This window comes from Panicum virgatum, chromosome 5K (assembly GCF_016808335.1).
Source record: "Panicum virgatum strain AP13 chromosome 5K, P.virgatum_v5, whole genome shotgun sequence".
Classification (NCBI taxonomy): Eukaryota; Viridiplantae; Streptophyta; class Magnoliopsida; order Poales; family Poaceae; genus Panicum; species Panicum virgatum.
Window position 1 is genome coordinate 3099611 of NC_053140.1, and position 27720 is coordinate 3127330.

Below are 27720 nucleotides of genomic sequence, written 5' to 3' on the forward strand. Positions count from 1 at the left end.
CGGCCATACCGGCGACTGTGCTCGTCGGCGCCGCTCCACGCGTCGGCAATCGCGCCCGACCTCGGCGTCGGCGCTCTTATCCTCGCGAACGCCTTGAAGCTTCCTGTCCCGTCCCATTCCTCCCTTCTCCTTCCTCGGAGCAGCGAGCGGAAGCGAGCAGAGCTCGACGTCGAAGTTTCACTGGCCGAGCTCCGCCCCTCTCCGCCGACGACCTTCCTCCGGCCTTCCTTCGCGCAAAACGAGCCCCCGGTGAGATCCCCCGCGACCTCCTCTTGCTCCCCGTTCGTTTCCCCTTTCGATTCCGGTGCTATCGCCGCCGCAGCGCCGCCGCGCCGCCGTGGCCGCGCCGCCGTCGCTGCGCGCACGCCGCCGGGGCTCCCTGCTCCAGCACAGGGGCCCCTACCGCGCGCCCTAGGCCGCTTGGCCTCCCTGGACCTCGCGCCGCCCCACCCCGTGACCGCCCTGCGCCGCCGCCGGCGGAACGCCGCCGCCGACGCGTGCCGCCGCCCTGCTCCGTGTGCGCCGCCGCCCTATTTCCCCACGCGCGCCCTGCGCTCTGCCCCACGCGCGCCCCGCATCCCGCGCGCCCCACAGCCCCCGGCCCCCACAGGTCGCTACCCCGCCGCCTGGACGCCGCCTCCGCCGCCGGCCGGGCCAGAACGGCCACGCGCCACCGTGCCCTGCCTCCGCACTGCCGCGGGCCGCGCTGAGCGCGTGCCCTGCCGCGCCGCCGCGGGCGCCGGCTCCGCCGGGCTGCCTGGGCCGCGGTCGGGCCAGGCCGCGCCGCTGGCGAGCCGCGAGCGGGCCAGGCCGCCGCCCCGCCGGCCACGGCCTGGAGCGCAGGGAGCAGAGGAAGGGGGCGGGCCGGGCTCGCTGACGGGTGGGCCCCGGCTGTCAGCCCCCCCCCCTTTTATGTTTTTCATTTTGTTTAATTATTCTATTTTCGGCTGGAAGTTTATAATTGCGTAGAAAATCACAGAAAAATGCGAAACATGCCAAATAAATTTTGTTAGGTTTGTAAAATTATGATCTTCAGAGGAAAAATACTTAAGCATGCATTTTATCACTTTTGCTCTAGGGAAAATTCAAATTGTGTTTAACCTAGTCTATTTTGTACCACTTGTTCTATAACTCTAAAAATTATGAAAAATTTGCAGTGGCTTAGTTCTTGCATGTGCAGTCCACTGTAAAAGTTGCAGATGCTTAGCCTATGTGCTTGGTTGTGCATCTGTTAGTGTTTGTTTTCCTTTTCTAGAGCTAAAAGAAATGTGTTTCTATATCAATCAATGTTAGAAAAAAAAATGGGTGGCATGCTTACTGCTTTCAAGTTAAGCTAGCAAAATTTTTGTTACTAGAGCTTATGCGCAATTTAGGGTTTTGCTTAGATTGTGCCCTAGCCTTACTCTTTTCTTTATGTAAGTGTTGTTAGTTGTTATTTTCATGTATGTGTACCTCAGCAAAGCAAACTCTGGTTTTAATTCTTACTGCTCTAAGCAAGTTAGTAGTTGTTGTTTTTGAAGGAAACACTTCAGGCTAATTTAAGTTGATCTTTCATCGCTTTAAGTGCTCATGCATTGCACCATATCCTAACTGTTGCATGTCATATTTTATTCGTGTAGACGCCACGAACAACGCTGTCCACGAGCTAGTTGCTGAGCCAATCCAGGAGCCACGAGCAGAGGAGCAGCAGCAGGTCGCCGTTGAGCCCGCTCCAGAAGACTTCGTTAACCCCGCTGACCTGCAAGGCAAGCCCCGGAGCATAACCATAATTTAAATTATGCATTGTTTAATTAAGTATTGTGCATTTATGTTCTAGGAGTTGAATGGAACCATAGTATGCATGTTTTCCCTAGGTACCGTGGGCCTATACTAGTATGCAGGTGTCGGTAGAAATGCTCTGCTAAATAGGATTTCGGTAGAAGTCGAGTGATTACTGTCACTCGCGAGTTTAGGATCTTGATCCCTTAGCCTTGGCTTTGAAATGTTTTGTTGAGTAAAGAGAATTGGAGACCGGGCGGAAATGAGTTGGATTAATGGTATAGAATGGATGAAAAGAAATCTCCGCCTGTGTCGATTGAGGACCATTCCGTTGTTGGCAGTGATGACTGAGTTTGAACAGTACTAACCACATGCCGGAAGTAGGAGGTAGTCGAAACCGGTAAGCTAATTACCTGATTTGCAACGATACTTTGAATCGCGACCTGCTACTCTGGGAGTGGAATGATGGCGGGTGTTGGAGTGTATGTCGCCTCCTAGTTCTCTGGGAGTTCGCTGTGAGGGACCCTTCACCCGGGTTTTGGCAGGCGTGATTCAGACGTCGTGGTGATGATGGGAACAGTTGACGTGTGTGGCCCGACGGGGTTTACGCGTGTCGTGTGAGTTAGGTCCACCTTGCAAGGTTAAATCGGATCGATTCGCCGTCTCTCTCGGTTAAGAGAACCTTGGTCACTTTGTCACATCGTAGTAGGAAGTTGAATTGAAAACGGGATGGAAAAGACTGGTTTGGAAGTTACTAAAAGATAATCTGTTCCACCATGTGTGTTTTAGATGAATAGGCGAACTTAGTAATACTTGGTATACTAAATGGAGCTAAAATATTGAAAGTAAGGATTCACTTCTAGCAGCTTTTCAGCAAAAGATCTCCAGAGCCAAAAAGCTTTGCATGTCTAGGTAATGGGCTAAGTATACCCAGAGTCGGGTAAGCCTTGCTGAGTATTAGTATACTCAGGGTTGTTGTTGTAACCCTTCTGAGCAGGTTGTGTCCCTGCGGACTTCGAGGAGATCTGTGCGTCCTGGATTGGACAGCCGCTTCCTCCAGGTTGGACCGTCGAGTGGGCCCCGTCTTCCCCGTGAAGATTGGGCAGGTTGGCGTCACATCGGTGGGCAGGATGTGGAGCTCACCTTTTATCGTCGTCGTAGCTATCATATTTGTATTTCGAACTCAGTTTTAAACTTCCGCTGTGCGTTTGAACTCTGTTGTTTGTATTTAAGACTTTTATGTAAAACCTGTGTTGTAAATTAATTTGAAGATTTTTGTATGCTGGTAACACCTGTGCTCGTCTTCGTACGGGTCTAAGTGCAATTGTGATCCTGGAGTACAGTAGTTTAATCGGGATTTTACCCGACAGCCTGTCAGGTTACACCGTTTTAAGTGAACAGTAACTGGATTAAGTATTAAGATGATGGTTAGTGCATTTAAGCCGGTTTAATTTGGACGGTGCTGCTACACGGACGGTCCGCTCAAGGGGGGCAGACGGTCCGCCGTTATCTCGGATGAGCTCGAACAGAACCGTTTTTGGCTCTGTTGGTGGTCCAAAATGAACTGCGGACCGTCTGGTCCATGGGGGCGGACGGTCCGCCTTTAAAAGCTGAAATGGGCGCAGAAACTTGGTTGTTCTGTCTTGGGTGTCCAAATTGTACTGCGGGTCGTCCGGTCCTTGGGGGCGGACGGTCCGCCTCCTACTGAAATTTCTGGGATAGAAACAATGCGGTTTCTGTGTGTGCTGACCTTTTGAACGGCGGACGGTCCACCCTTGGGAGCGGACAGTCCGCCGGTCACTTTCAGATTTAGTCAGAGACGTTTGCAAATCGATTGGTTCGATGTTTTGAACCGCGGACAGTCCACCCCAGGGGTGCGGACAGTCCGCCCGGGGCTCTAACGGTCGACTCTGACACATAATCATTGCAGTTCTAGCCGTTGGTTTTGAATGGCGGACAGCCCGGTTTTTGTGAGGCGGACAGTCCGCGAAAATTCTGTTTTCACGGGATTTGAGTGTAACGGCTAGTTTGGGACCTCCCTCTATAAATAGAGGGTGTGGCCGGCCATTTGAGGGTGCTGAGCACCTTGGGGACTTGGTGTCCATGTGTGAGAGTGATTGAGAGCCCTCTACTCACTCTAACTTGATAGTAATCATCCGATCGAGTGAGAGAGCGATTCTAGTGCGATTGCTTTGAGAGATTGCATCGAGTGGCACTAGGTGATCGTGTTGCAAGCCGGTGTGCTTATTACTCTTGGAGGTTGCCACCTCCTAGACGGCTTGGTGGCAAGAGACTCCGTTGAAGCCCGCAAGAAGATTGTGCGGTGCTCCGGAGAAGAGATTGTGAGGGGTATTGTGCTCACCCCGCGGGAGCCGCGAAGAGCAACTCTAGTTGAGCGAGACGTGAAGAGCAACAAATGGTTTGGCCGGATCATGTGCTAGAGCTCGGTGTGAGCACTCCACGTGGGAGAGTGTGACTTGAGAGTCACCACTAGCAAGAGGATCGGCGGCAACCTTGGAGCTTGTCTCAACGGGGATTAGCTTGGTGGCAACCAAGTGAACCTCGAGATAAAAATCACCGTGTCAATCTTGTCTACTCTTCTCGGTGGTTTGCATTCTCCAAATCACAAATCTTGTGTTTACATTCATCTATATCTTGTGCTTGTGTAGTCGCTCTCTAGTGATTAGTTAGCTTGTGTAGCTTGCTAATCATCTTCTTGCTTGTATAGCTAGAAGTAGAGATCCTAGTGTAACTAGTTAGCTTGTGTAGCCTAATTAGTTGCTCTTGCTTAGATTGTGTAGCTAAGCAAGTTGAGCTCTTGGATTTGGATTGTGTATCCTTGTCCTTGAGCATCTAGTGAGCTTAGGTTTGGCTTTGTGCTTTTGCTCATTAGAATTGTGTAGGAGCTCCCCCGGTTTGTGAAGTACTAGTGCTTAGGCTTGTATGACTTGGCATTATAATTGTTAGGAGAGCTCTTACTAGCTTGGCACTCCATTTGCTTTGTGTAGGACCTTTTTGGAGGTGCCTTAGAGTCATAGTTAGAGGGGTGAAGTCTTGGCTAAGCGAATAGTTTCAATTCCGCATAAGTTTCGGTTAGCCGGCGCAATTAGTTTTAGAAAGGACTATTCACCCCCCCTCTAATCCGCCATCTCGACCCTACAAGCATCTTGATTGCTGTAGTCGGGCCGTGAACGTCGTCTCCTACCCCCAATCGACTTATCCAGTTCCTCTCATTGAAAGATCGGGATCAAACCCTAGCGGGTTCGCATCAGTTGGTAATCAGAGCAAGGTTGTTCGGTGAGAGATTCCAATCCTTCCCCTATTTTTTTTGTTTCAATTCCTACATTACACAAAAGCCAAAAAAAATAGTAGATTAGTTTTACCTGCAATCCTATAAACTTTTTGAGCCTTTACTAGTACTGCTTAGTTAGGGCTTGTTGAGTTTTCGGTTGCTTCGGTTGTGTCAAGTTGCTGGTCTTAGTTTAGTCTTTAGAGTTTCGAGTTCTTGTCACTTTGTTTTGTTTCGGAGTTCCTCTCTAGTACGAGAAGAAAACTGCTGCAGTTTCCGCGTCCAATCTCAAAATTGGGTGTTTTAGTACAATCTGGAAAGCTTAACTTGTGCTCTTCCCAGCGGATTTGACTTTGGTCAAAAATTCCTTCTGAGCACCCCGCAATCGCCTTGGAGATTTGCGCATCTGACTAGCTGAAATAAGAATTGTAAATCTGTTTTGGTAGGGGTTGTATGCTACCGGTTGTTTTGGTTGTCATAGCATCAATCAAAAGATTTTAGTTCCAAAAAAAGGAAGAGAAGAAAAAAAAAGTAAAAGAAAATAAGAAAGAAAGAAAGGGGCTGATCTGTTCATTGTGAGTATCTATTGTTTTTGCTGGTGCGTTGTGACTTCCCTTGTGTTGAGGCTCGCGTCTCTAACACGGTCTAGGCTAGGACCAGCATAGTGCTACCATTGAACGATTATTCAGCTTGCTTTTGTAACTAGTGTGGTTCTAGTACATTCCTTGTTTTTGCCCACCTATAGCTCCACATATCCGATTACAGCTTGACAGGTCTTGTTGCTGCGGCACCGATACACTTCATTCCAGGTTTGCAGACTTGTTGGTAGCTGTGCCCACCTGTTGAGCAAGGTAAGAATTTGTAAGAACTTGTAAGAATTTATTTGAATAGCTTGAGATTAAGATAACAACAACAGACACATTCTTGTAGTTGACAGGAGGATACATATTATTTTTGTGTTTCTTGTTGTCTACTAATCATGGCAGGTGATACAGAGATTTCTGAGCAGTTGAAACTAGACCCTCATCTTCAGGATGTCATTCAACATTTGCCATTATATGCTGGTAAGTTTGATCCTGAAGCTTACATTGATTGGGAGCTAAAAGTTGATAATGAATTTGATGAGCATGACTTGTCCGAGAAAGAAAAGATTTATATTGCCTCTAATGTTTTGACTGAATATGCTTTGCTAGAATGGAAACATATCTGTAGGCACAACAAAGTTCTAGAATCTTGGGAAGATTTTAAATTTCTTTTTAGAGATGCATTCATTCCTTCATATTATGCTGATTATTTGCTTGCAAAATTAGACAAATTGAAGCAAGGTAGTAGGACTGTGAGGGAATATTTTCATGTCTTTAAGACTTGTATCATGTTTGGTGGATTAGATGAATGCGTGGAAGATGTTATGAGTAGGTTCATGAGAGGGCTCAATTCTGAAATTCGAACTTTGTTAATTAGCAAGTCATATGGATGTATTGGTGAATTGTTTTGGCTTGCTGTTCATGCTGAAAGGGAGACTTTATTATTTGTGAATAATTGCAAGAATGATGTAACCAATGATGTACAAAACTTGTCCACTCTACATGCTAACCAAGAGCAACAAATAGTGGAACCCGAAGATGATTCACCTTTGTCACAAGATGAATTACTTCCTGTTCCCTGTGATAAGGAGGACTTGTGTGTTGATGATTCTTTTACTCATATGCCACAAGTACTGAATAAGTGTGATTCTTTTGGTTTGGAACCATACAAATGTGCTGAAGAAAAGCTTTTCCATCCTATTACTTGTGCACAAGATGAACTGAAATTGATGTCTTCTTTAAATACTTTGGGTTATATTGAATTTGATATTCTTTGTGATCTAAACTATTTAGAGGAGAAACGTTTTGCATATTCTGAATTGACAGGCTTGTCTAATTATACATATCACTTTATTGGCAAGTATAATTGCAAAAGAGAGTATTTGGTGCACAAAGTTTATATCTGCTCTAATCTGAAATATCCTTTTGGGCTACAATACAATGGTCAAAATAGGGGGCAGCACTAACACTAATGATGTCTTGCCAAGTTTCTCTAGTTTTTCTCTTAAGCAACAGGATCAGCCCAAAGAAGGGGAGCATTGCTGGTTGTGGCCATGCAACATAGCCCTCGTTCCGTGTTCCAACATCGAAGCAAGCACCTTTGAATGCCATTGGGGCAAGTCGAGGACGACTTGCAGCCAAGAAAGGGAGAATGATGAGGACATCACCAGCTTAGATATGACCATATTAATGGCTTGTAAACAAAAGGTGAATCAATCCTATATCATGATTATTGTTGCTACATTTGATGAATTGATGTTGCGCCATGATGTGTGTTCATTGTCATTTTCAGAAATACATACGTGGATAAAAAAGAGTGCTAGATACACATGGAAGGCATGGAGGACCAAAGAAGTTGATTGGGGACCAAGTCCAAGTGTTCCTCACGTCCTCCACCAGGCCACCACGTCACTTTGGGCCCAAAGATGGAAAGAGATCAAGTCCAACACGTTTTGGAGGCTGGATTCGGACTGCAGAAAAGCATCGACTTGTGATGGACGCCACGGTTGCATACGGACTCGGATTGGGACATTCAAGTACTTCATGGAAATCTTATCAAGTCTACTTTTCAACGGATCTGACCTCACATCCACATCTGTTCGGAGTCGACCACAATCGTCTATTTTATGCCGACATGTTTTCTGCCCATGATGCTGCGTCATCTTATTTTGGCCCAATGGGCCGTGTATCAAGTTGAGTCCATTATGGACGGGTCCTAGGGTTGGAGCACGACCCCAGCACCCTTTTGGTCGTCCTCCCACATTCTTATACCCTTTAGCCGCCGCCAAGAACACTTGGATTTTGTTTTCGTCGAGTTAGCCATTGCTATCGCCTTTCAGCGCGCGTGTTGGTCCAACCGCCCGTCTAACTGTTTACGGAACCTCACCATATTGTGATTCAAATTGAGTTCATCAATTCTATCTAGCAATCAAGTGCTTGTTCTACTTGTTCTTGCTGGTTCTCGATTGCTTGCAGGACAGGTGCCCTAGTGGCGGGTCGATTGTGCTCCAAAAGATCGCAGCGACCATTGGAGGTGGTGTATCGGTTGCTAAGGCGCAGCGTCTTGATTGCTGTAGTCGGGCCATGAACGTCGTCTCCTACCCCCAATCGACTTATCCAGTTCCTCTCATCGAAAGATCGGGATCAAACCCTAGCGGGTTCACATCACAGGAAGTAGTGGTGGTGCCGCTAGCCAGTTAGCAAGCTCGGTCCAAATGTGTCTCGTAAATCTGCACTCAAAGAATAGGTGGTTTCCGGTCTCACGTGCTCTTCGGCATAGCGAACATACTGGGTTGTGAGGCCAGCCTCTCGAGTGTAGTCTGTCAGCCGTCCAAAGTTGATTTTGAATAGCTAGCCAGCTGAAAAACTTGCATTTTGGAGGCGCCCAGGTAGGGGTGGTAATGGGCCATGGCCCTAGTGGCCTCTGCACAGCCCAACAAGGCTCTTAAATTTTTTAGCTCAAAATTGTATAAGATTAGAGCCCGGCCCTTAGATTTTTCTAGTTCAAAATGTTGGGCCCTTTACCACCCCTACGCCCAGGCTGTCCAAATGAGATCACTGAAGTTTGTACTACTGGAACCCAATAATTGTGCATGGTAGGCTGAGCTTGCCGAGTATTGCTTGGATTCAGTTAGCTTCCAAGCAATTTCATCCTGTACGCCTGACCTTAGATGTATTTGCCGTGTCTCTGTCCAAACCTGCACGAACTTGGCAAGATGGCGTGCTGAGAAGGACGGGTGCTGAAGATCAATGTCTCTGATCCAGGTGTTAGCATGTAGAGCTTCATGTAGTGTTCTATTCTTTCTCTTTGAAATTTCAAACAATGATGGTGCCACATCCCTTGGCCTGCGTCCTTGCATCCATGCGCTGTCCCAAAACTTTGTTTTCCTTCCATCTCCAATTGTAATAGTGGTTGCTGCAGCAAAAAGAAGTTGGTCGGTGTCATTGCAAGGGATCTCTTCTCCTGTCCAAGGCTTATTATTCGGATTCCAGGCTCTCCACAACCATCGTAGGCGGAGTGCTCGCGCAAACTTTTTCAGGTGCAGAACACCTAAGCCTCCGTTCTTCTTTGATCTTGCCGTCCTTATCCAGTTGACTTTGCATTTTCCACCAGTTAACCTTTCTGTGCCGGCCCAGAGGAATTGCCTTCGTTTGTTGTCAATCTCTTCCAACGTAGCTTTCGGGGGCTTTAGTGCTGACAAGAAATAAATAACTTGAGGTGTTAGAACCGACTGGATCAATGTGAGCCTCCCAGCATGACTCAGATTTCTCCCGTTCCAACCATTGAGCTTTGCCACTGTTTTTGTCTACAAGTGGTTGAAAGTCAATCCTTCTTAAACGAGCCGTGGTTAGGGGTAGGCCCAGATATTTGATTGGAAAATGAGATTGCTTGGCTGGCAGTTTTCCTAAAATGTTGGCCATATTTAAACCGGCACAGTGGATTGGCACGACCGTGGACTTGTGAAAATTTGTCTTTAGTCCAGTTGCTTCCCCAAACAAGGTGAGGAGCTCTGCAAGAGAAGACACCTCATTTTGCTTTGGCGCTAGGAACAATGCCGCATCGTCCCCGTACATCGAGATTCGAATGCCTGGTGTTCGCCCTCTGATTTTACTGAGGATGCCCTTTTCTGTCGCTAAGGCAAGAAGTTTTTGCAATGGGTCGATGGCAATGACAAACAATAATGGCGATAGCGGATCGCCTTGTCGCAACCCTCGTCCATGGTGGATCGGCTGGTTTGGGACACCATTCAGCAGCACCCTTGAACAGGATGTTGACAGGAGGGAGGCAATCATGTCACGCCATCTGACTGGAAAACCCAAGTGTTTCAAAAGGCTGAGCATGTAGTCCCGCACTGAGTCGAAAGCTTTGGCACCAGTTTAAGGAATAGAGTTGGGGTTCGATTTCGATGGAGACCTCTTGCTGTGTTCCGTACTGCCAAGAAACTATCATGATCTGCTTCGCAGGTACAGCAGCCCATCCAGCTGATCTGCTGCCGATGATTGCCGCCGCCGCTGCTGCACGAATGACGCGTCAGCGCTTCTCTCTCGAAAAAAAAATGACGCTCCAGCGCCCTGCTCCTTCGAGACCGCACGCCTCGCCGAGTGATCGATCAGGGGGACGCATGGCCGGCCCCCGCACCGCACGGGCCCCCTGGCCGTCCGGGCCGGGGTGGTGCACCGCACACGCCATGCGACTGCAATTACTCGCGTGAGGCGTCGTCGCACATGCCAGCCTAGCCAGCTGCCTCTCGATCAATGACCCCTCGCCCGGCCCGGCGCTGCCGCCGTCGCCATCACGACCGGGCGGCGGTGCCGCTGCTTCCGCTTCTTCCACCACCTGCTGCATTCGGATCACCCCGGCGCCGTCTGGGATCTACCGCCGCCGCCGATCGCGCGCTCGGCGCGGACGACGGCGACGGCGCCCGAATTTTCCTCCGCGCGCTTCGTTCGTGGGGTTCGTCGTCGGAGTCGGACAGCCGGACAGGGGCTGCGCGGGCGGCCACGCATCGTCCACGGGCGCTACGTTACGACGACGTGGAGACCGCTGCCCGCGCCTCGCTTTCGCCGGTGCTGACCGTTACCGCACGGCGCGGCGGGCTCGCCGAGAGTCGTTGGTGCCCAGGACACTTGGAGACCGACCGGCGGCGGCGTGTGGCTGGCTGGGCTGTCGTCACCGCTCGCAGGGAGATCGAGGGAGACGGCGAGGGCATCGGTCGCGTGCGTCGGCGTCGCGGTCAGCTGTGCATCGGTGCGGCGAGGCTGCCACCGGCTGAGAGACAGCGACCTCTCGCTTGGGCGGCTAGCCATACATAGTCGCCGCTGGTACACGCACCTTCTATTTTATTTTATTTTCCCCTTCTGAATATTTGTTTTAATTCGTCCCTTCTTCAAAGACGATGGTTTAATTCGAGCTCGGACATAGGTCCATGTCTCCATGAGTAGTGGCATGAGTGAGCAGCAGCTGTGCCGTGGCCGCGTGTGGGGCCCACCGGCCAGCCAGGCGGCTTTTCCAGCAAATTGCCTCCCACGAAAGGCGAAAGCCGAAACGACCGGGGGAGAGGAGGCGACCGAGACGAGAGGGCGAACCGACTCGAGCCCGGCGAGGCCGAATTCCAGGAAGAAGCCAGCCGCGCGTCGTCTTCCTCCCTCGTCCCCTCTCCTATAAATACGCTCGACCGCGTAACCCGCGGAGAAAAAGTAAAAGGGTGGACGGAGGAGGAGGACAGGAACGGCGCAGGGAACTAGGACCAGCGGCGGGCGACGAATGGAGAGGGGCGGCGCCGGCGAGGTGATGATGACGTCGGGCGCGACGGGCCGGATCGTGCCGGTGTTCCGCTCCGTGCTGTCGCGGCGCGCGCTGCTGCGCGCCGCCGTGGCGCTGCGCGCGCTCTTCCTCTGGCTGCTGGTCCTCGCGGGCGGGCTGCGCCGGCGCCGCGAGGCCGCGGAGGTGTCGCCGGCCGAGGCGGGGGCCGGGGCCGGGGCCGGGGCCTGGAGGGCGCGGCGGCGGCGGCAGGCCGCGGAGGAGGAGGACGTGCGCCGCCGCAGGGCGCTCGCGGAGGAGGTGGCCATGGCGGAGGCCGCCGGCGCGGGGCGGGGGACCAGGTGGGGCACGTTCCTCGTCGCCGGGGCCAGGAGGAACGCGCTCTTCTGCCGCCTCTGGGCGCCCGCCGCCGACTCCGAGGAGATGAGGTGAGCGCGCTGCGGCGTTTGCGATTAAATTAGCTTCCTTTGTGGTTCCGGCTGTGGAAATTGGCCGTCCGGCCGTCCCCTTTTTTTTTTGTTTCTGGAGATTCGTTTTCACCTCAGGCATTTCTGAGTTTTATTTTGTTTTATTTCATTGGCTGGGTGGTGGGGCAGGGTACTTTGTGGCTGTGATTTCACCCAAACTGGCCTCACTAGTATGAATATTTTGAGCTTTTGGCATCCTTCGAGTCCAGTCCGTGTGTTTCGAAGTTTCTTTGGGCATTTTATTGTGAACATTATGGGAATTTTTGTTCATGGACGATGATCCTGGAGAAAGTGAAGCTTTTTTCATTTTCTATTGAAAAGCAAAGACTTTTGTTCAATTTACTCCTTGGTTTTCGGCCTCTGGTGACGATAATCGGTTACTGTGCGCCTTCTCGATTTTTTGAATTTGAGCTGTCCATGTACAAATAGCAAAGTGCGATGAACACCTATTTAGGGTTTTGATCGCCAAAGAAGAGTGTTTTAGTTTTACACGACACCTGATGCCATTAGCCAAACTCTGAAGAACTCTGCTGCGGTTACTTCTAAGCTAGCCTCACAAAAGTCAGAATAAAGACTTGCCGTGCAATTCACGTTGAGTACACCCACTTTGCGCAACGTCAGTGTTCTCGCTCGCATTCATCGCACCGCCTGGGTTTGCATTGAAGTTGCTAATTACGCCATCTTTGCCTTCATTTTGATTCTGGTTCTGTTGCTGTTAGGTTGTTGGCTGGCTGTAGGGTCAAATGGATTGGTTGTCATGCTTTTGCACGACTTGTCCAACTAAAAACCGAACTGTTTGACTATATATACCTGTCATGGATTCTTATTCCGATCATATTGGCTAAAGTTGTGATAACCTTGAATACTTAGAATTTCAGAATTTTCTGGAACAGCAAGCAATTTATGAATAGTGAAAAGGAGGACAATGAAGATTTATTCGTATCGAACTCTAGATTCTAGAATTTAGATGGCCAACTAAGTGCAATGGATTAGCAGGATTAAAGCGGTGCCTTGTCTCCAATACTGCAACTTTTGCTCCATCATATCTCTCAGTCGTCCGTGCTTTTTTTTAAATTCAGAATGATAAGGGCTTCTGGCTCAGGACAACTTTGCTATCAAGAAAAGGCATAGAATTTTTAATAAAAACTGGGTGATGCTATCTTTTATCCACATCATCGTTGCAATTTAATTCTTGCCATGCCTCTGCCTAGCTGCATGATCTCTGCCCTCAATTTTATGACACCATAGTCAAATGTTCCACCAAACAAAAGTTGAAAAAAAGGCAGGAAACCAGTTTAGGTAATCTACCACTCCTACTGTGTCTGGTTAAACTATGTCTGGTATTATTAAACCATCTGGTAATGTTGGTCTGGACAGGTCAATTTTGAACCTTCGAGCATGTGTTCCAGTGCTAATTATATGTCGAATTGTGACACATCTATGCAATCGCTTTCCTTTCAAATCTTCACTGATTATCCCTCTCTTACTTCAGGGGCATTTTGGTCATCATACACGGTCTGAATGAACACAGGTTAGGAAACCATGCTGAGTCCTTCTTGTCATCGATTTGTGATGTATTTCAGTGTACTTCCCTTGTATTCAAAAGCATAATTTAAGAACATTGATCCTGCATTTCCAGTGGAAGGTATTTGCACTTTGCTGAACAGCTGACAGCATGTGGCTTTGGAGTATATGCCATGGATTGGATAGGTAAGGAACACTGCTTTGGGTGTTATGAACATGCATATGCTATCTGAGATATGTATGGTTTGGTCAAAGATTGGTGCTGCACTTAGAAACAAGGAATGGAAGGTCAAGCAGCTTCAAAGATAGTTGGACATTTTATCCTATTGTTTCTGTTTAATGTTACCAAAAAGGATATCAAAACTTAATTATACCAACTGTTAGTTTTTTATCGCTAATGTCACCATGCTTACAAACTAGTCACGCTTGCTAGCAAAGCTGTAAAGCTATGTAACTTTATCCGTTTGTTTTGCAATCAGTTTAGCCCTGTGATAATGCCTATTTAGTGTCTGGATCAAACGTCAGTCATCAACAGGCTAACTCTTGCTTACTATACATGTCAGGGCATGGTGGAAGTGATGGCCTGCACGGCTATGTGCCTTCACTAGACTATGTTATCGAAGACATAGTGAGTCTCTATTTCTGCCTAATTCTTATTTCTGTTCCTGATGCAATACTTGATTGACATTATTACCTGCGAACAGGAAGTGCTTCTTAACAAAATTATGATGGAGAATCCTGGGGTCCCTTGTTTTCTTCTCGGTCACTCCACTGGCGGAGCTGTGGTCTTGAAGGTATGCAGTTATGAAATTGAACAGTGTTTATCTACCCTATTTAGGCCAGGTTTAGACACTGACCCTATTTCTCTGGGCCTGTGAACAATGGATACCATGACGGGCAGAGAAATGGTGCAAAACCTTAACAAAGTAGCCTGGTTGAAAAATGGTTTGGCTGCAGATTCTCATTTTACACGCTTGGTTTTCATTCTTCTTTCATTGTGCTCATCACTAGCTTGCAACTTGGCAGGCATCTTTGTACCCTCATATCAGAGAGAAACTGGAAGGGATCATCCTGACATCACCAGCTCTGCGTGTGAAACCTGCCCATCCTATTGTTGGGGTAATGCAACTACTCTGTTTTCCTGTTTGTTCACAATTAAAGTCCATATGACATGAGTGCTCTTCAAATCAACAACAAGTTGGGCACCCCCAAATAATTCAGCATACATCATTGAAGAAAAAAGCTGATTAAGGCCCATCCCCATTTCAGATTACTGAAATATTTTTTTAGACAGTAATGGTAATAGATTATTGAACACTAAAACACAAGCATATACCGCTATGACTCTCCTTTTAAAGAACATTTGAGCAAGGCATGTACTACATCTTTTTTCGCATCCTCGGGTAAAACCAACTGTGTAGTAGTAAACTAATAACCTCTGATCCTGATTAAATCATCAACGCCTGCATTTTCTGACACGGTATTTATTTATGCTCTGTTTTCATCGGAATGTTCACTAACTGGGGCTTCAATGGATCATGCAGGCTGTGGCACCGATATTCTCTCTAGTAGCACCCAAGTTCCAGTTCAAAGGAGCAAACAAGAGGGGCATCCCCGTGTCCCGCGACCCAGCCGCGCTGCTGGCAAAATACTCGGACCCATTGGTCTACACAGGGCCGATCAGGGTCCGGACTGGGCACGAGATCCTGCGCATCTCCTCGTACCTGCTGCACAACCTGAAGAATGTCACCGTCCCGTTCATGGTCCTGCACGGCACGGCGGACCGGGTGACGGACCCGCTGGCTTCGCAGGACCTCCACAGGGAGGCCGCGTCGAGGCACAAGGACCTGAGGCTGTACGACGGGTTCTTGCACGACCTGCTCTTCGAGCCCGAGCGCGACGAGATCGGGGCCGAGATCATCGGCTGGATGGACGGGATGCTCCGGCGGCAGGCGGTGTGAGTGGCAGCTGCGCGGTGGCTTTCGCATTCTTGATCGGTGGTGTGTCTCTGAAAGTGGTTTCAATGGGTTGGGCGTGGTGTGGTGTGTTGATCCTGTTTTGAATTTGCAAGTGGGAGGAGATGATTTGTGTGCCTAGATGGATGCAAATTTGTGTTCTCTCTAACCATCAGCAGTATAATAATAACGTAAAGAGGAGTATGCATTCATGGTTTTTGAATCCTTTTGCCAATTTTGCTGGGGCCAGTTTTGGCAGACTGTCGCTGTTGAGCTGGTGGCCGTTGTTTCCAAGCAGATATGAGCTCTGACTTGCAGGTAGTTGAAGGACTGACAGGAGGCCATTCCAGAGTTTGAAGCCCTGACAGATGGACTCTCTCCAAAGATTTTTTTTAAAGAAAAAACAGGACTCTCTCCAAAGTCCAAATCGATCGGAATAGTGAAGGCTGCATGATCCAGGACCAGGACCGGGAGTAGTGTACCTCTGGGACCCATCTTTGAGCGAATGAGATCGTCAGGTCTCAACTCAAAAGAGAAAAAAATCACCTCCCATCGATCAGGTCTCGACGTTTCTTTTTATTTTCTTGGGCTCAACCAAAGGGTGGGTGGGCTCAAGTAACCGGGCCGCCGCTTGGCCCATGCAACGCTGCTCTTCGTTACGTTTCCGTCGAATCGAGACCACAGACTCCGGATCCAACGGTGCACCGACACCGGGGGTGGACGGTAAATGAAACACCGTCCACCCCGAGGGTCCCCGACCCGACCCTCTCTCCCCACGCCACGCGCGTCGTCCTGCTCGCCGCTGCCCTCGCCATCAGCAGTGCTGGGCGGCCCCCGGAGCGTTGCGGGCTTGCCGCTTGCGGCATCTCCTTGGGGTTGGGTGTCATCTAGGCGGCGGCCGCGTCCGCGTTGCCGCCGCGCCTCCTCCCCTTGCCGCATCTGCGCTCCACGGTGGTTGGCTGGCTTCCACCTTCCCAGCGTCTTCTCCCGTCGCGGTCGCGGCGAACTCGTTTGCCGCCCGGCCAGAATCATCACCCTTCACCGGGGCACATCCTATCCCCGTTTCTACCACGCCCGGAGCCGCACGTTCTTCTCTTCGTCCAGACGCAGGACGCGGCGTGGTCGTCGCTCCCTGGCCGACATCGACGGCACGGCGAAGGAGGCGCTCCGCGTGGCCGCTGGCGCCGCCGTGAACAGCACCGCGCGTCCTCCTCCTCCGGAGGAGCTCCGTGTCGAAGGTGCTCCGGATGGCCAGTTGGCCACGCTCAAGCCCGCCTGACTTTTGCATCTGCACGCGCCCGTCTCTGCACGTCTCCATGCATCATCTTCCAATCAATTGTGATGGCCAGGTTTGTTGCATCAGTGTTGCAGACCGGAACCTGGATGCGTATCCCGGTGAACATCATCAGTGCTGCAGACCTCTGATATCATGGGCACGATTATATTGATTTCTTCCTGATGACACCGCGGTGAGTCCGGGCTTCTCATCTCACTTTGGGTCGGTGATCAGCTCGAAGACACGGGCACTGGACGAACCAGGAGGAGATCTCTGACTAACAGCATGGCAACGACGTCTGTCAATCAACCATTTTCAGTCTTCGGAGTTCGGAGTAACGCGGCGAGCCCGACAGAGGCACGAAGCCCGCCGGCCGCCGTATCGCGTCCATTATCTGAGTCAATTGTGGAACCAAAACCCATCTGCCGATTTGCTGGGGGACAGTTTTAGCAGACTGTCTGTTGGCGCCTGTCTAGGGCCAACACACGATTGCGCACAGTAGCACGGTGCGAGGAGGAGCTCGATGCAGCGCCTCCTGCGTAGGGCGGTTAGACCGGTTAGAGGGACCGGTCAGACCAGTCGCCGGGGTGAGACGGCGAGATCCGACGAACACTAGCCCAAGAGGGACCCCGTCGGGGCAGGCGCAGGTAGGGTTGTTCTAAAATCGACAGGCCACCTAGAACGTCTTTAAACGTCGCAGAGACGAAGGAAGAACAGAGGATAATGGGGTTGGAAAAATTAGGATTGAGAGATAAAAGTAAAGGCAATGAAATAGTAGATTTGTTTTGTGTTTTGATCGATTGGATGTCTCAATCGGCCGTTGCCCTTTATATTTATAGGGTGGGTGGACTTGCCCCGCAAAAAATCCTATTACAAGATCTAAATCTATGAAAATCCCTAGTTGTATTCGAACTCCGCCTGGACCAGTCTGACCGGTCGGACCCACCGGTCAGACCGGTCGGCTACTGCCGGATTGGCTACAATATCACAGACTGGTCAGACCGCCTGCAATGACCGGTCAAACCGATTGATCTGGCTTGCTGCCAATTTTGGTGATCAACATATGTCCCCCTGTTCTTTGGCAAAGCTTGCATGCCAAAGAACACTCTTCTGGACCAAAATTGTCTAAGGACAATGATTACTAATGCATCGGCCATTTTTTGCGCTAAGGGCGATAAAAATTATCAGCCATGTCTTGCTTTTCTTCAAGTTGATGATGAAATAATTTGCTTTGGCCTCCAAACCTTCTTCCTGACTATCAGCTTTGTTGGCTCGATCTCCACTTGTTGCTCCATTTTTCTTGACTACGCAAACGTTGCAACCTTCTCTTTTGAGTGTGAGATAAACCAGAGGGACACCACCTCGGCTGTAGGTACTTTGAATTTTTTCACATTCTTCTCACCCTCCTAGCTGCAATTAAGGTCTTTTCCGACTAGATTATTGCTAATCGGTCTTTGTGGAATATAATTTGGATACATAGAAGGATATTGAATATAATATAGTTGTATATACATCCTACTATAATCCAAAAGTGTATAATAACAAGGATATGACCAGAACCATGGAGCAATCGACTTAGAATTCGACGTAACAACATAATTATCTTGACGTAGGCGAGAATCCGATTGCTCACTAGATGTTGACGTTGATTTGGAACCTTTGGCTTTATCTGGTCGTTCCTTCTACTTCTGAACAGCTCCCTCCTTCTCATATTTGGCCAGGAGCTCTTTGAAGCTCGGCCTTGTTTTAAATTTGCCGTGGAAGAATTTCTAGAATCACTGGAAGCACTGGTCAGACCGGTCTGGGCACCGGTCAGACCGCTCGACGTACCGGTCTGACCGGTCAGATTGCTGCCGGTCTTCTTTTCTTTGCATTGCCCCCGAGTGTTGATGTCTTCGTTGAAACTCGAGGAGTCTTGCTCTGCAGCACCTTTCTCCCAGGTCTTTCTTCTCCAATGACCACATTTTTTCCCTTAGTTGATTCGGCTTGGCTTGGCCGAATTAAAACCTTGGGATTCTTCAATTCAAGCACATTTGCATGCATTGGAAAAGGATTCTGATCAACTTGCATTGCATATATAACTAATTGTCCTTCATTTATAACCGATTGTATTTGTCTACGAAAAACATTGCAATCATTGATAGCATGAGAAAAAGTATTATGTAATTTACAATAAGCACGCCTTTTTAACTCATCTACCGGCGGAATTGTGTGAGAGAACTTAATCTTTTCAAGTTTTGCTAACTCATCGAAGATTCTATCACACTTTGACACATCAAAAGTATACTTAACCTCATCGTGCCGATTTTTAGAAATCGGCTTTAAACAAGCACAAGTACTTGGTTTATCATTGGGCGACCACACAAATTCAGCAGCGTAAATATCTTTAGACTCATCGTCCGAAGAATCTGAATGATACTCAAAAGCATGAGTATTTGGACGATGATGCCTATAACTTTCTTGTAATTCTTTGCTTCGGCTTTCCGCAGCCAAAGCTCTTTGATGCACTTGATTAAACGTAAAAAAGTCATTGCCCTATAATTTTTCTTTAATATGATATCTTAAGCCATTAAAAGCCAAATCCGCTAGGTCTTTTTCGGCAAGATTCACATTAAAGCATCGGTTTTTTATATCACGGAATCTTCTAATATAATCATTAACAGATTCATCGCGCTTTTGCTTAACTTGTATTAAATGGGACAATTTAAGCTCATAACTTTCAGAAAAGAAGTGATTGTGAAATTTTTGCTCTAATTGTTCCCATGAAGTAATGGAGTTAGGAGCCAAAGAACTAAACCAAGAGAAAGCTGTTCTGGTTAAAGATAAAGAAAACAAACAAATTTTTAATTTGTTTATAGAACCAGCTTTTCCTAATTGTGCAATATATTGGCTAACATGCTTAAAAGTATTTTTACTATCATCTCCATTAAACTTCACAAATTCAGGCAATATAAAACCAGCAGGATATGTAACCGTATCAAAAGATATAGGATACGACTTTTGGTAAGATAAAGTTTTGCCTTTAACCTCTACTGTAAGACTTTCTTTGATCATTTTAGCCAAATCATTCTTACATTCAGCAATAAATTTTTCAAGATTAATTGATGAATTTGGCTATGCAGAGATAGACACGATCTGCTGGTTTGATGTCGCATGACCGGAGAAACTGTTCTGACCGGTCGATACGACCGGTCTGACCGGTGGAGGTGAACCGGTCTGACTGGTTTGTTGGGTCGGTCTGACCGGTTGCTGTCTGTTTTGCCATCGCTGCATGTATCGATCAAACATTTCGTCTGTGATAGGACTGAATTGTGGCATAGTACCTCTGGAGGGTACTGGTGGCATTTTATAAGTATGAATAGAATATGGTGGCGCAGAATTTTCTAACTCATACGTTCGGCGGAAGCTAGCCGAACCATGAACGCTTGTAAGCGGATTAGAATATGTTTGCTGAGCCACCAACACATTTGTTGGTGTTACTGTTTGACCTCTGAAATAATTCGTCGGCATTCCATACGGCGGTTGACTCGCCGGTAAAGTTACCAATGGTTGAGAGACAGGAATATCAGTAGATTCAACAGTAGAAACAGGCGACGTATCATCAATTACCGGTTGCTTACCGGTTAATATCATAAACTTTTCAGTAAACAGATCTACTAATCACACATCACGTTCAGCGAACAAATTTTCAACTTGTTCCATAGTAACACCAGTAGATGTGGCACTTATAGGGGGTGTTACCTCAAATCCATCCGCAGAAGTAGAGGTGAAGTCGATCTCCTTGATCTTGGTGACTTTGCCACGTCGATCAACCTTGATGCTTGCAAGTGCCGCTTTCAGATCTTCGTCATCGCGCTTTTTCTTGCGCTCCTCCAGCAATTGGCGAATATCTTCAGGAAGATACTCTTCAGTTGTCGAGATGATGTTCTCCGTATCGACATTGGCAGTTGATCCCATCTTCTTGAGGTATATTAGATTGGCTTTTTGTTAACCAAGATCTTTCTTCCCCAGCAGAGTCGTCAAAATATGTTGGCGCCTCTCTAGGGCCAACACACGATCGCGCACAGTCGCGCGGCGCGAGGAGGAGCTCAATGCAGCGCCTCCTGTGTAGGGCGGTTAGACCGGTCAGAGGGACCGGTCAGACCGGTCGTCGGGGTGAGACGGCGAGATCCGACGAACACTAGTCCGGGAGGGACCCGTCAGGGTAGGCGCAGATAGGGTTGTTCTAGGATCGGCGGGCTGCCTAAAATGCCTTCAGACGTCGCGGAGACGAATGAAGAACAGAGGATAATGGGGTTGGAAAAGCTAGGATTGAGAGATAAAAGTAAAGGCAATGAAATAGTAGATTTGTTTTGTGTTTTGATTGATTGGATGTCTCAATCGGCCGTGGCCCTTTATATTTATAGGGTGGATGGACTTGCCCCGCAAAAAATCCTATTACAAGATCTAAATCTATAAAAATCTCTAGTTGTATTCGAACTCCGCTTGGACCGGTCAGACCGGTGGGACTGGTCAGACCGATCAGCTACTGCCGGATTGGCTACAATATCACAGACCGATCAGACCGCCTGCGATGGCTGGTCAAACCGGTTGATCCGGTTTGCTGCCAATTTTGATCATCAACACTGTCACTGTTGAGCTAGCGGCTCTGAAAGGAGGCCATTCAGAGTTTAACTCACAGACAGCTGAGTTCTCTCCTGGCTGCAATCTTTCCCCTCTGTGTCAGCGGAGGACGGACGTTCTTTTCCTTAATCTAAAAAGCTGAGTTCTCTCTAAATCGATCGAAGAAGCAGTAAAAGCTGAAGTATCCAGTGGAAGCAGCCATGGTCACACTTTTTTTATCTGAGATTTAGCTCTCCTTTTTTCCCCCTTTTAAGAGGAGATTTAGGTCCAATTTAGAATGCCATGGACCCAGCCACGATGATATCCGTGGTAAGACCCGGCCCACAAAATCGGACCTTGTTTTCAGGCCCAAGAGCGAATGTAATCCAGCAACCCAAGACCACGAATCGATCGACCTCAACCCAGGCGGTTTTTTCTATTTTATATTTTAAAAAAATTAAAATTTCAAAAATATATGTCCGTTTTGGAAAATTTCAAAAATATACCCCGGTCGCCCTATGGGAGGGCGACAGGGCTCAAATGTAATTTTTTTTCTTCAAATTTGCAACGAAGTCCCTGGAGAAAAAAAAAAGAGGGGGCATGTCGCCCATCCCTCAGGCGACCCACCAGGCGGCCCGGCCTGCAGGCGCCAGGGGGCCGGTCGCTCATCCCGCGGGCGACTGGCTCAGCCCACCCTTATATAAGGCCTCCCCCCTCATTCCCTCCTCATTTGACCTCAAAAAATCCACAAAAAATCCAGAAAAAAAGAGAGGGGTGAGGAGAAGGGAAGCGGCGAAGCTCTGCCGAATTCCGCACTTGTGATCTACCGGTAACTTCCGTATAAATGCATTGATATTGTATAACAATTAAATTTAATTAGCAGATTAGCTGAATTAGATTTGATGCTTTAAAAGACTAGTTTAGTATTACAATTTGAGTACTATTATAGACTTTTTCAAATAAAATAATTATACATTAGAATAGAATTATGACAGTACCTTATTGATATTGCAGTATAAGACAATAGAATTATGACAGTACCTATATTTTCACGCATCGATTTGGTATACGATATGTGCATTGCTTAAATCATTGTTTTTTATTTGGCGCACCACACTATAGCACCAATGTCTTCGTCAGGATCAACCTACATTCCGTGGAGCAAGTGTAAAGCCACCGTACCCGAAGGAATTGATGTGCCAATGTGCTTCTGCGGTTCGTTATGCAAGTTCATGCAATCTGAGGTTTTAGGAGATGACTACGGCATGAGGTTCTTTATGTGTGAGACAAATATGATCCACCTAAGCGATACGGCAAAGACCGGGCCAAGGTAGCAGGACAACATACGCTATTTTTCTCTGTGACCTAACATTGGGTTATGATTCTAACTTGTGTTGGACAAAGTCTCCTCCGCCTCTTTGTGATTTTATGCAGTGGTTCGACACCGTGCAGTCGCAGCAGGCAAAGTACATTGTGGAACAAAAAGCAAGGTGGGCTGCAGAACGTTGGCGCCGAATGAAGCACGAGGAACAGCAAGAGGAGAAGCGCAAGAAAGAGCAAGAAGAGATCCGCAAGAGGATGGAGGAGGTGGATCGTAAGGCGGCGGACGAACGTGAAGCTGACAGAGAGAGAAAGCGAGAGAGGGCACGTCGTGCGAAGGAAGCCGGGCCCGAAGCAATTAGGAAGGGCAAATATCCTAGGTGCACTCAGTAGAGAAGTATCATGTAATCTCGGCATTTTACATTCCATAAGGTATGGTAGGTTTAGATGCAACAAGAAATTATCTTGTCGCGTGCACATGCCACTGCAATTAGTAGTTTATGTTTTAAGTTGAGAGCTTAACTCTGTGTGTTGTAGTCTTTACCATTAATTTGCAGTTGTAGCCAGGAGTCTATGAAATCTTTGAACTTGTCCTTAATATTTTCGGAGCTTTTCATGTCACTAGAATACTAAAAAACACACATTTTATTAATATAATGATAAGAATTAAGAACTAAGAAATATATTGGGGTCTGCTGCTAAAAAGCACACATTTTCATGACACTAGAATACTAAAAAGCATCCAGAGACCTCACATGTCGCTCAGGACGCTCGAATAGCTCAAAATAGAAACCATAGTGTATCTAGCTGCGAGTACGAGATCATAGGTTGCCACTGCTCAGCACGGCGATCACGGGTTTTCCAAATGTCGCATTCTTTGCCCAGACATACGTGACAAAAGACGACAACCCAATAGCAATGCTCTTCCACCATTTCAAAAAGATGTGACAACACGACAACCACACCAGCTCACCTTCAAAGCAGTCTCTCTGGCGAGGACGACGGACCTGTCATTCTACAGCGAAGGTCTGTGGCGTGTAGTGGGGAAGGCGGCATCTAGGCGCGATCGACCGAGCGGCAGCAATGCAGTGATGTGAGTCTGCATGCACAGAGATGCATCGAGTAGTCATTTCGAGAATCGAATCTAGCCTTTTTCAGTGTTAGGTCAGCTAGTCTCTTCACTGTGTTGTCATGTAGGTTTTTTAGGTGCATTTACACTCCACACTCCGGGTATCAGACCTTTTTGGGCCTATAAATACTCCCAAGTTTGTGAACTCCCAGCACAACTCAAACACCAAACCTCATTGTATACCCAATGTCTGGAGGTGGGTCTAGCGAGAAGAATTACTATGGTTTTGGGAAAGGAAAAGGGGGAAGAAAGGGAGACCCCATAATATGAGAGGTGCCTTTTAGACCTGATTCCTTTCCGGAACCAGTGTTTGAGTTTCCGCCACAGCACAAGAGTGAATTTACTAATGAAACTCCTCTTCGACAATACGATAACCGTAGAGAACCGTGGCCAAAATATAGACATGGTGAGGACTGCTTAGTGCAGATGTGCACCGACGGGATAGATGGCGGTCGGCGTTTCTTTAAATGTCCACACGCATGGGTAATACTCGGTTGTTTCATTTCTTTATCTTCAATGAGACACCTTACATGAAATTTGTTTTGCAGTCTTCCGATGCTCCAGAAAACTGTAGTTTTACTAGGTGGGTAGATCCTGCACCAATTGATTCTGTTCAGGAGTTCATCGAGTACCTCCAGATAAAGATCTTTGATCTGGAATGCAAGGTGAACCATTATGAGGAAGTGAGCGAGGGTAACAAAGACGACGAAGTTGATGATACCAGCAATGCAGCCGGTTCACAGGATGAACCATGTACTATTCCTTACTGCAACTGCCCTTGTCACAAGAAGAAGGGCTCTGCGCCTCCGGCACCACCGCCTGCCCCACCTGCAATGGGTGGATACTGCGGAGAAGGCTCAACGCAGTTTGCTACGTGGGGGTACGGCTACTAGGACTACCCTAGTGCTAGTGACATGCTGCATCGTTGTATTTATCCTGTTTTTTTTTTAATTACGTAAGGCATGTTAGGTTAGTCTGGAATCTGTTTACCGTAGTTTGCAACGGGTTCTGACATGCCACTGCATGTGTGATGTGTGTTTTATTATCGTTGTATTATGATGTAAAATTTGGTGGTTCACATTACGTAATGCATTTCTTAGTTCTTATTTTCTTATCGTTATATTAATTACATGTGTGTTTTTTTTTTATTTTAATGACATGAAAAGCTCCGAGGGCCATGTCCATGCCCAGTAGAGGCACTTTCATAATTCTATTCTAATTCATAATTAATTTAAAAAAGTCTGTAATAGTACTGAAATTGTAATACTAAACGAGTGTTCTAAAGCACCAAATCTAATTCAGCTAATGCACTAATAAAATTAAATTATTATACAATATCAATGGATTCATACGGAAGTTACCTGTAGATCAGGAGTACGCAATTCGGCAGAGCTTCGCCGCTTTTCTTCTCCTCACCCCTCTTTTTTTCCTGAATTTTTAGCCTTAAATGACAAAGGGAATGACGGCCAACAAGAGGAGGGGACCATGTCGCCCACCCAACGGGCGACAGGGCCGGGGGCGACAGGGCCCTGTCACCCGTTGGGGGGGCGACATGCTCCCTCTTTTTTTTCTCCAGGGACTTCGTTGCAAATTTGAAGAAAAAAATTTACATTTGAGCCCTATCGCCCCCATAGGGCGACCGGGGTATATTTTTGAAATTTTTCAAAACAGACATATATTTTTGAAATTTTAATTTTTTTTAAATATAAAAAAGAAAAAACCGCTCAACCCAGATTACTGACAGGCACCCCTCACTCCTCGCCGTCGCCCATGGTGGCCGGAGATCTGCACACGGATCAGTGGGTGGGTGTGAACCGATGGTGGCCGGCAGCGAGACGAGGACGGAGACGTGTCCGTGCGCTGGCCGCACTGCCTCCGCCGCCGCCGCCGCGGCGCGCACAAGCGTCTCAACTTGCGACGGCGACTGCCCGGCGGGGAGCGGTGGGCGCCGGGCACGACGCGAGCCGCGCCAAAGCTGGCTGGCTGGCTGGCAGCACGCGCGCATGTGTGGTGCTTCGCAGGACGAGGCACACTCGCTGGACCAACCTCTGGATGGGATTGGGATGGGATGTGATTCATATGATGTGAAGCGATCGCCTCCTCTTGTCGTCGCCGTCGCGTCGTCCATCTGCCAACCCCGCCTGGCCAGCGCCTCTCGCTCTAGAACGACAAGATTGATCGATTTTTTTTTTGTTTTTGGATTTGGAATAGTAGAATTGATTATTGATCGAATTTTACGGAACCCAAAATTCGCTGCGAAAATCATGGAGCATTTGTTGGCGAAAGATGAAAAAGTTCGAGTGTTTATAAGCTGCGTACAACGCGCCATAAAGAAATAAAAGATTTTTTTAAGTAGAATTATGTCGGTACCATATAGCTGGGATACACAATCCTACTGTTCCAAGACTCGCGTAGTTATCCGTAACTACGTTCTAAGGAGCTGAGCAGCCGGACCCCTGAGGTCCGACTCCATCTCACCGGACCAACGGTCTCGGACCCGCTTCCCGCTCGGGGACAGGTCCGGTGTCTCCACGTGTCCCAGAGGTGAAAATGCTCAGCACCTGTGACCCCGGACCCGGACCCCCGCAGGTGGGTCCGGGACCTCCACGTGCCATCCGGACTCCCGCAGATGGGTCCGGGACGTCCACGTGCCTATACGGACCCTCGTGTGCTCTCGGCTCAGCTAGCTGCTCGGGAGGGGTCCGGAGCCGCCACGTGTCACGCAGACGCGGGCGCGGGCGCAAGCCTTCCGTTGGAAGCTTTCTCACCTACCCGCATTAAGTGCGAGTGGTTGAGGCGGGCTCTGCTGCCTCTGGGCTCGGGACAGCTTTTGTTAGTCCACACTGTGGATCGCTAGTTACCGAGGTGGCTCGTCAGTTACCAAGACAAGCATTAAAGACTCAGCGTCGTGTGCATGGGCGACGAGTCATGATGACCAGCTACTAACTGTAGCAACAGTGCACGCTGCTACAGTGGACTGAGTCAGTAGTTCGGCGCTTCATCATGACCTTGACACGCGGCTGCAGAGGCTAGACTCTACTCTGACAGTGGACTGAGTCAGTAATTCGGCGCTTCATCATGACCTCGACGCGCGGCTGCAGAGGCTAGACTCTACTCTGACAGGACAGCTCAAGACCATCCCTGGTCAGAAGCTACGCACGGAAGCCGACGACAAGATCTCCGGATCTGGGGCATTAAAGACCAAAGTGTAGTTTATAATACATCGCCGGGTCCACATGTCGGGGCCCCACTTAGTGTACGTGCTCCCCTTGGACATATAAAAGGGAGAGCACGCCCGCTAGAACACATAGACACACAGATCCTCAGACTCTCTCGAGACTCAGCTGGAGAGCGCACGCAATAAAACATATAGTGGACGTAGAATATTACGCTCCGGCGGCCCGAACCACTCTAGAACGGCTATGTTCATCGTGTTCTTGAGCGAGATCGAACTAGTCCTAACTAACCCCGAGTACTCACCCTCTGAGCTTAGGCGAGTGCATTCCGCCATCCGACTGTGGTTTGCCACACCACGACAAATTAGAAGAAAAAAGAAACGCCTAATTGTCAACCGCGCGAAGCATCATCACGCATCGCCTCGGCAGTTGACCGCTTGAATTTTAAATTGTGCAATGGAATTTTGCCCTAGTCACGGTCCATCACCAGCGCATGCTTAACCGTTTTCTTTAGATAATGGATAACAGTGGATCGATCGATCGATCCAACGGTCGCAGAGCAGGCAACGGCGACAGGGCAGCACGCCACATGCCTCGCACATGCTTGCAAGTACACACACCACACTTTGATGCTCTGTTTTAGTACTATAAAGAAGTACTACCTCTGTCCCAAATTGATTTGGACGTTTCTATTTCTAAATACAAAGATCATGGCTCGGGCGGTTTCTTCACGATCCAATTTAGTTCTTATATATTTTTAGCTCTAAATTATATAATATTATAGCCAGATTCTTAAATTATCTAAGTTAAATCTTACAACTCTTTACCATATATGTATCTAAAAATATAAAAACAATCTATAATTTGAAATGGAGAAAG

At 48.1% G+C, this 27720-nt stretch overlaps 1 protein-coding gene across 1 annotated transcript; it reads left to right on the top strand.

The window, feature by feature from the left end:
* The first annotated feature begins 11252 nt into the window (after window positions 1–11252).
* Window positions 11253–15561, top strand: LOC120705685 (monoacylglycerol lipase). The gene is made up of 7 exons (XM_039990164.1): window positions 11253–11820; window positions 13352–13390; window positions 13499–13569; window positions 13947–14011; window positions 14088–14177; window positions 14410–14502; window positions 14928–15561. The coding sequence occupies exons 1-7, from the start codon at window positions 11396–11398 to the stop codon at window positions 15342–15344; spliced, it is 1200 nt and encodes a 399-aa protein (XP_039846098.1). The 5' UTR covers window positions 11253–11395; the 3' UTR covers window positions 15345–15561.
* Window positions 15562–27720: the final 12159 nt, after the last annotated feature.

Excerpts from the sequence above, each read along its gene's own strand:
- LOC120705685 (XM_039990164.1), top strand. The coding sequence starts at position 11,396 with ATGGAGAGGGGCGGCGCCGGCGAGGTGATGATGACGTCGGGCGCGACG. Across the intron at positions 14,012-14,087 it reads ACTATGTTATCGAAGACATA|GAAGTGCTTCTTAACAAAAT; the intron begins GTGAGTCTCTAT and ends ACCTGCGAACAG. Across the intron at positions 14,178-14,409 it reads GCGGAGCTGTGGTCTTGAAG|GCATCTTTGTACCCTCATAT; the intron begins GTATGCAGTTAT and ends GCAACTTGGCAG.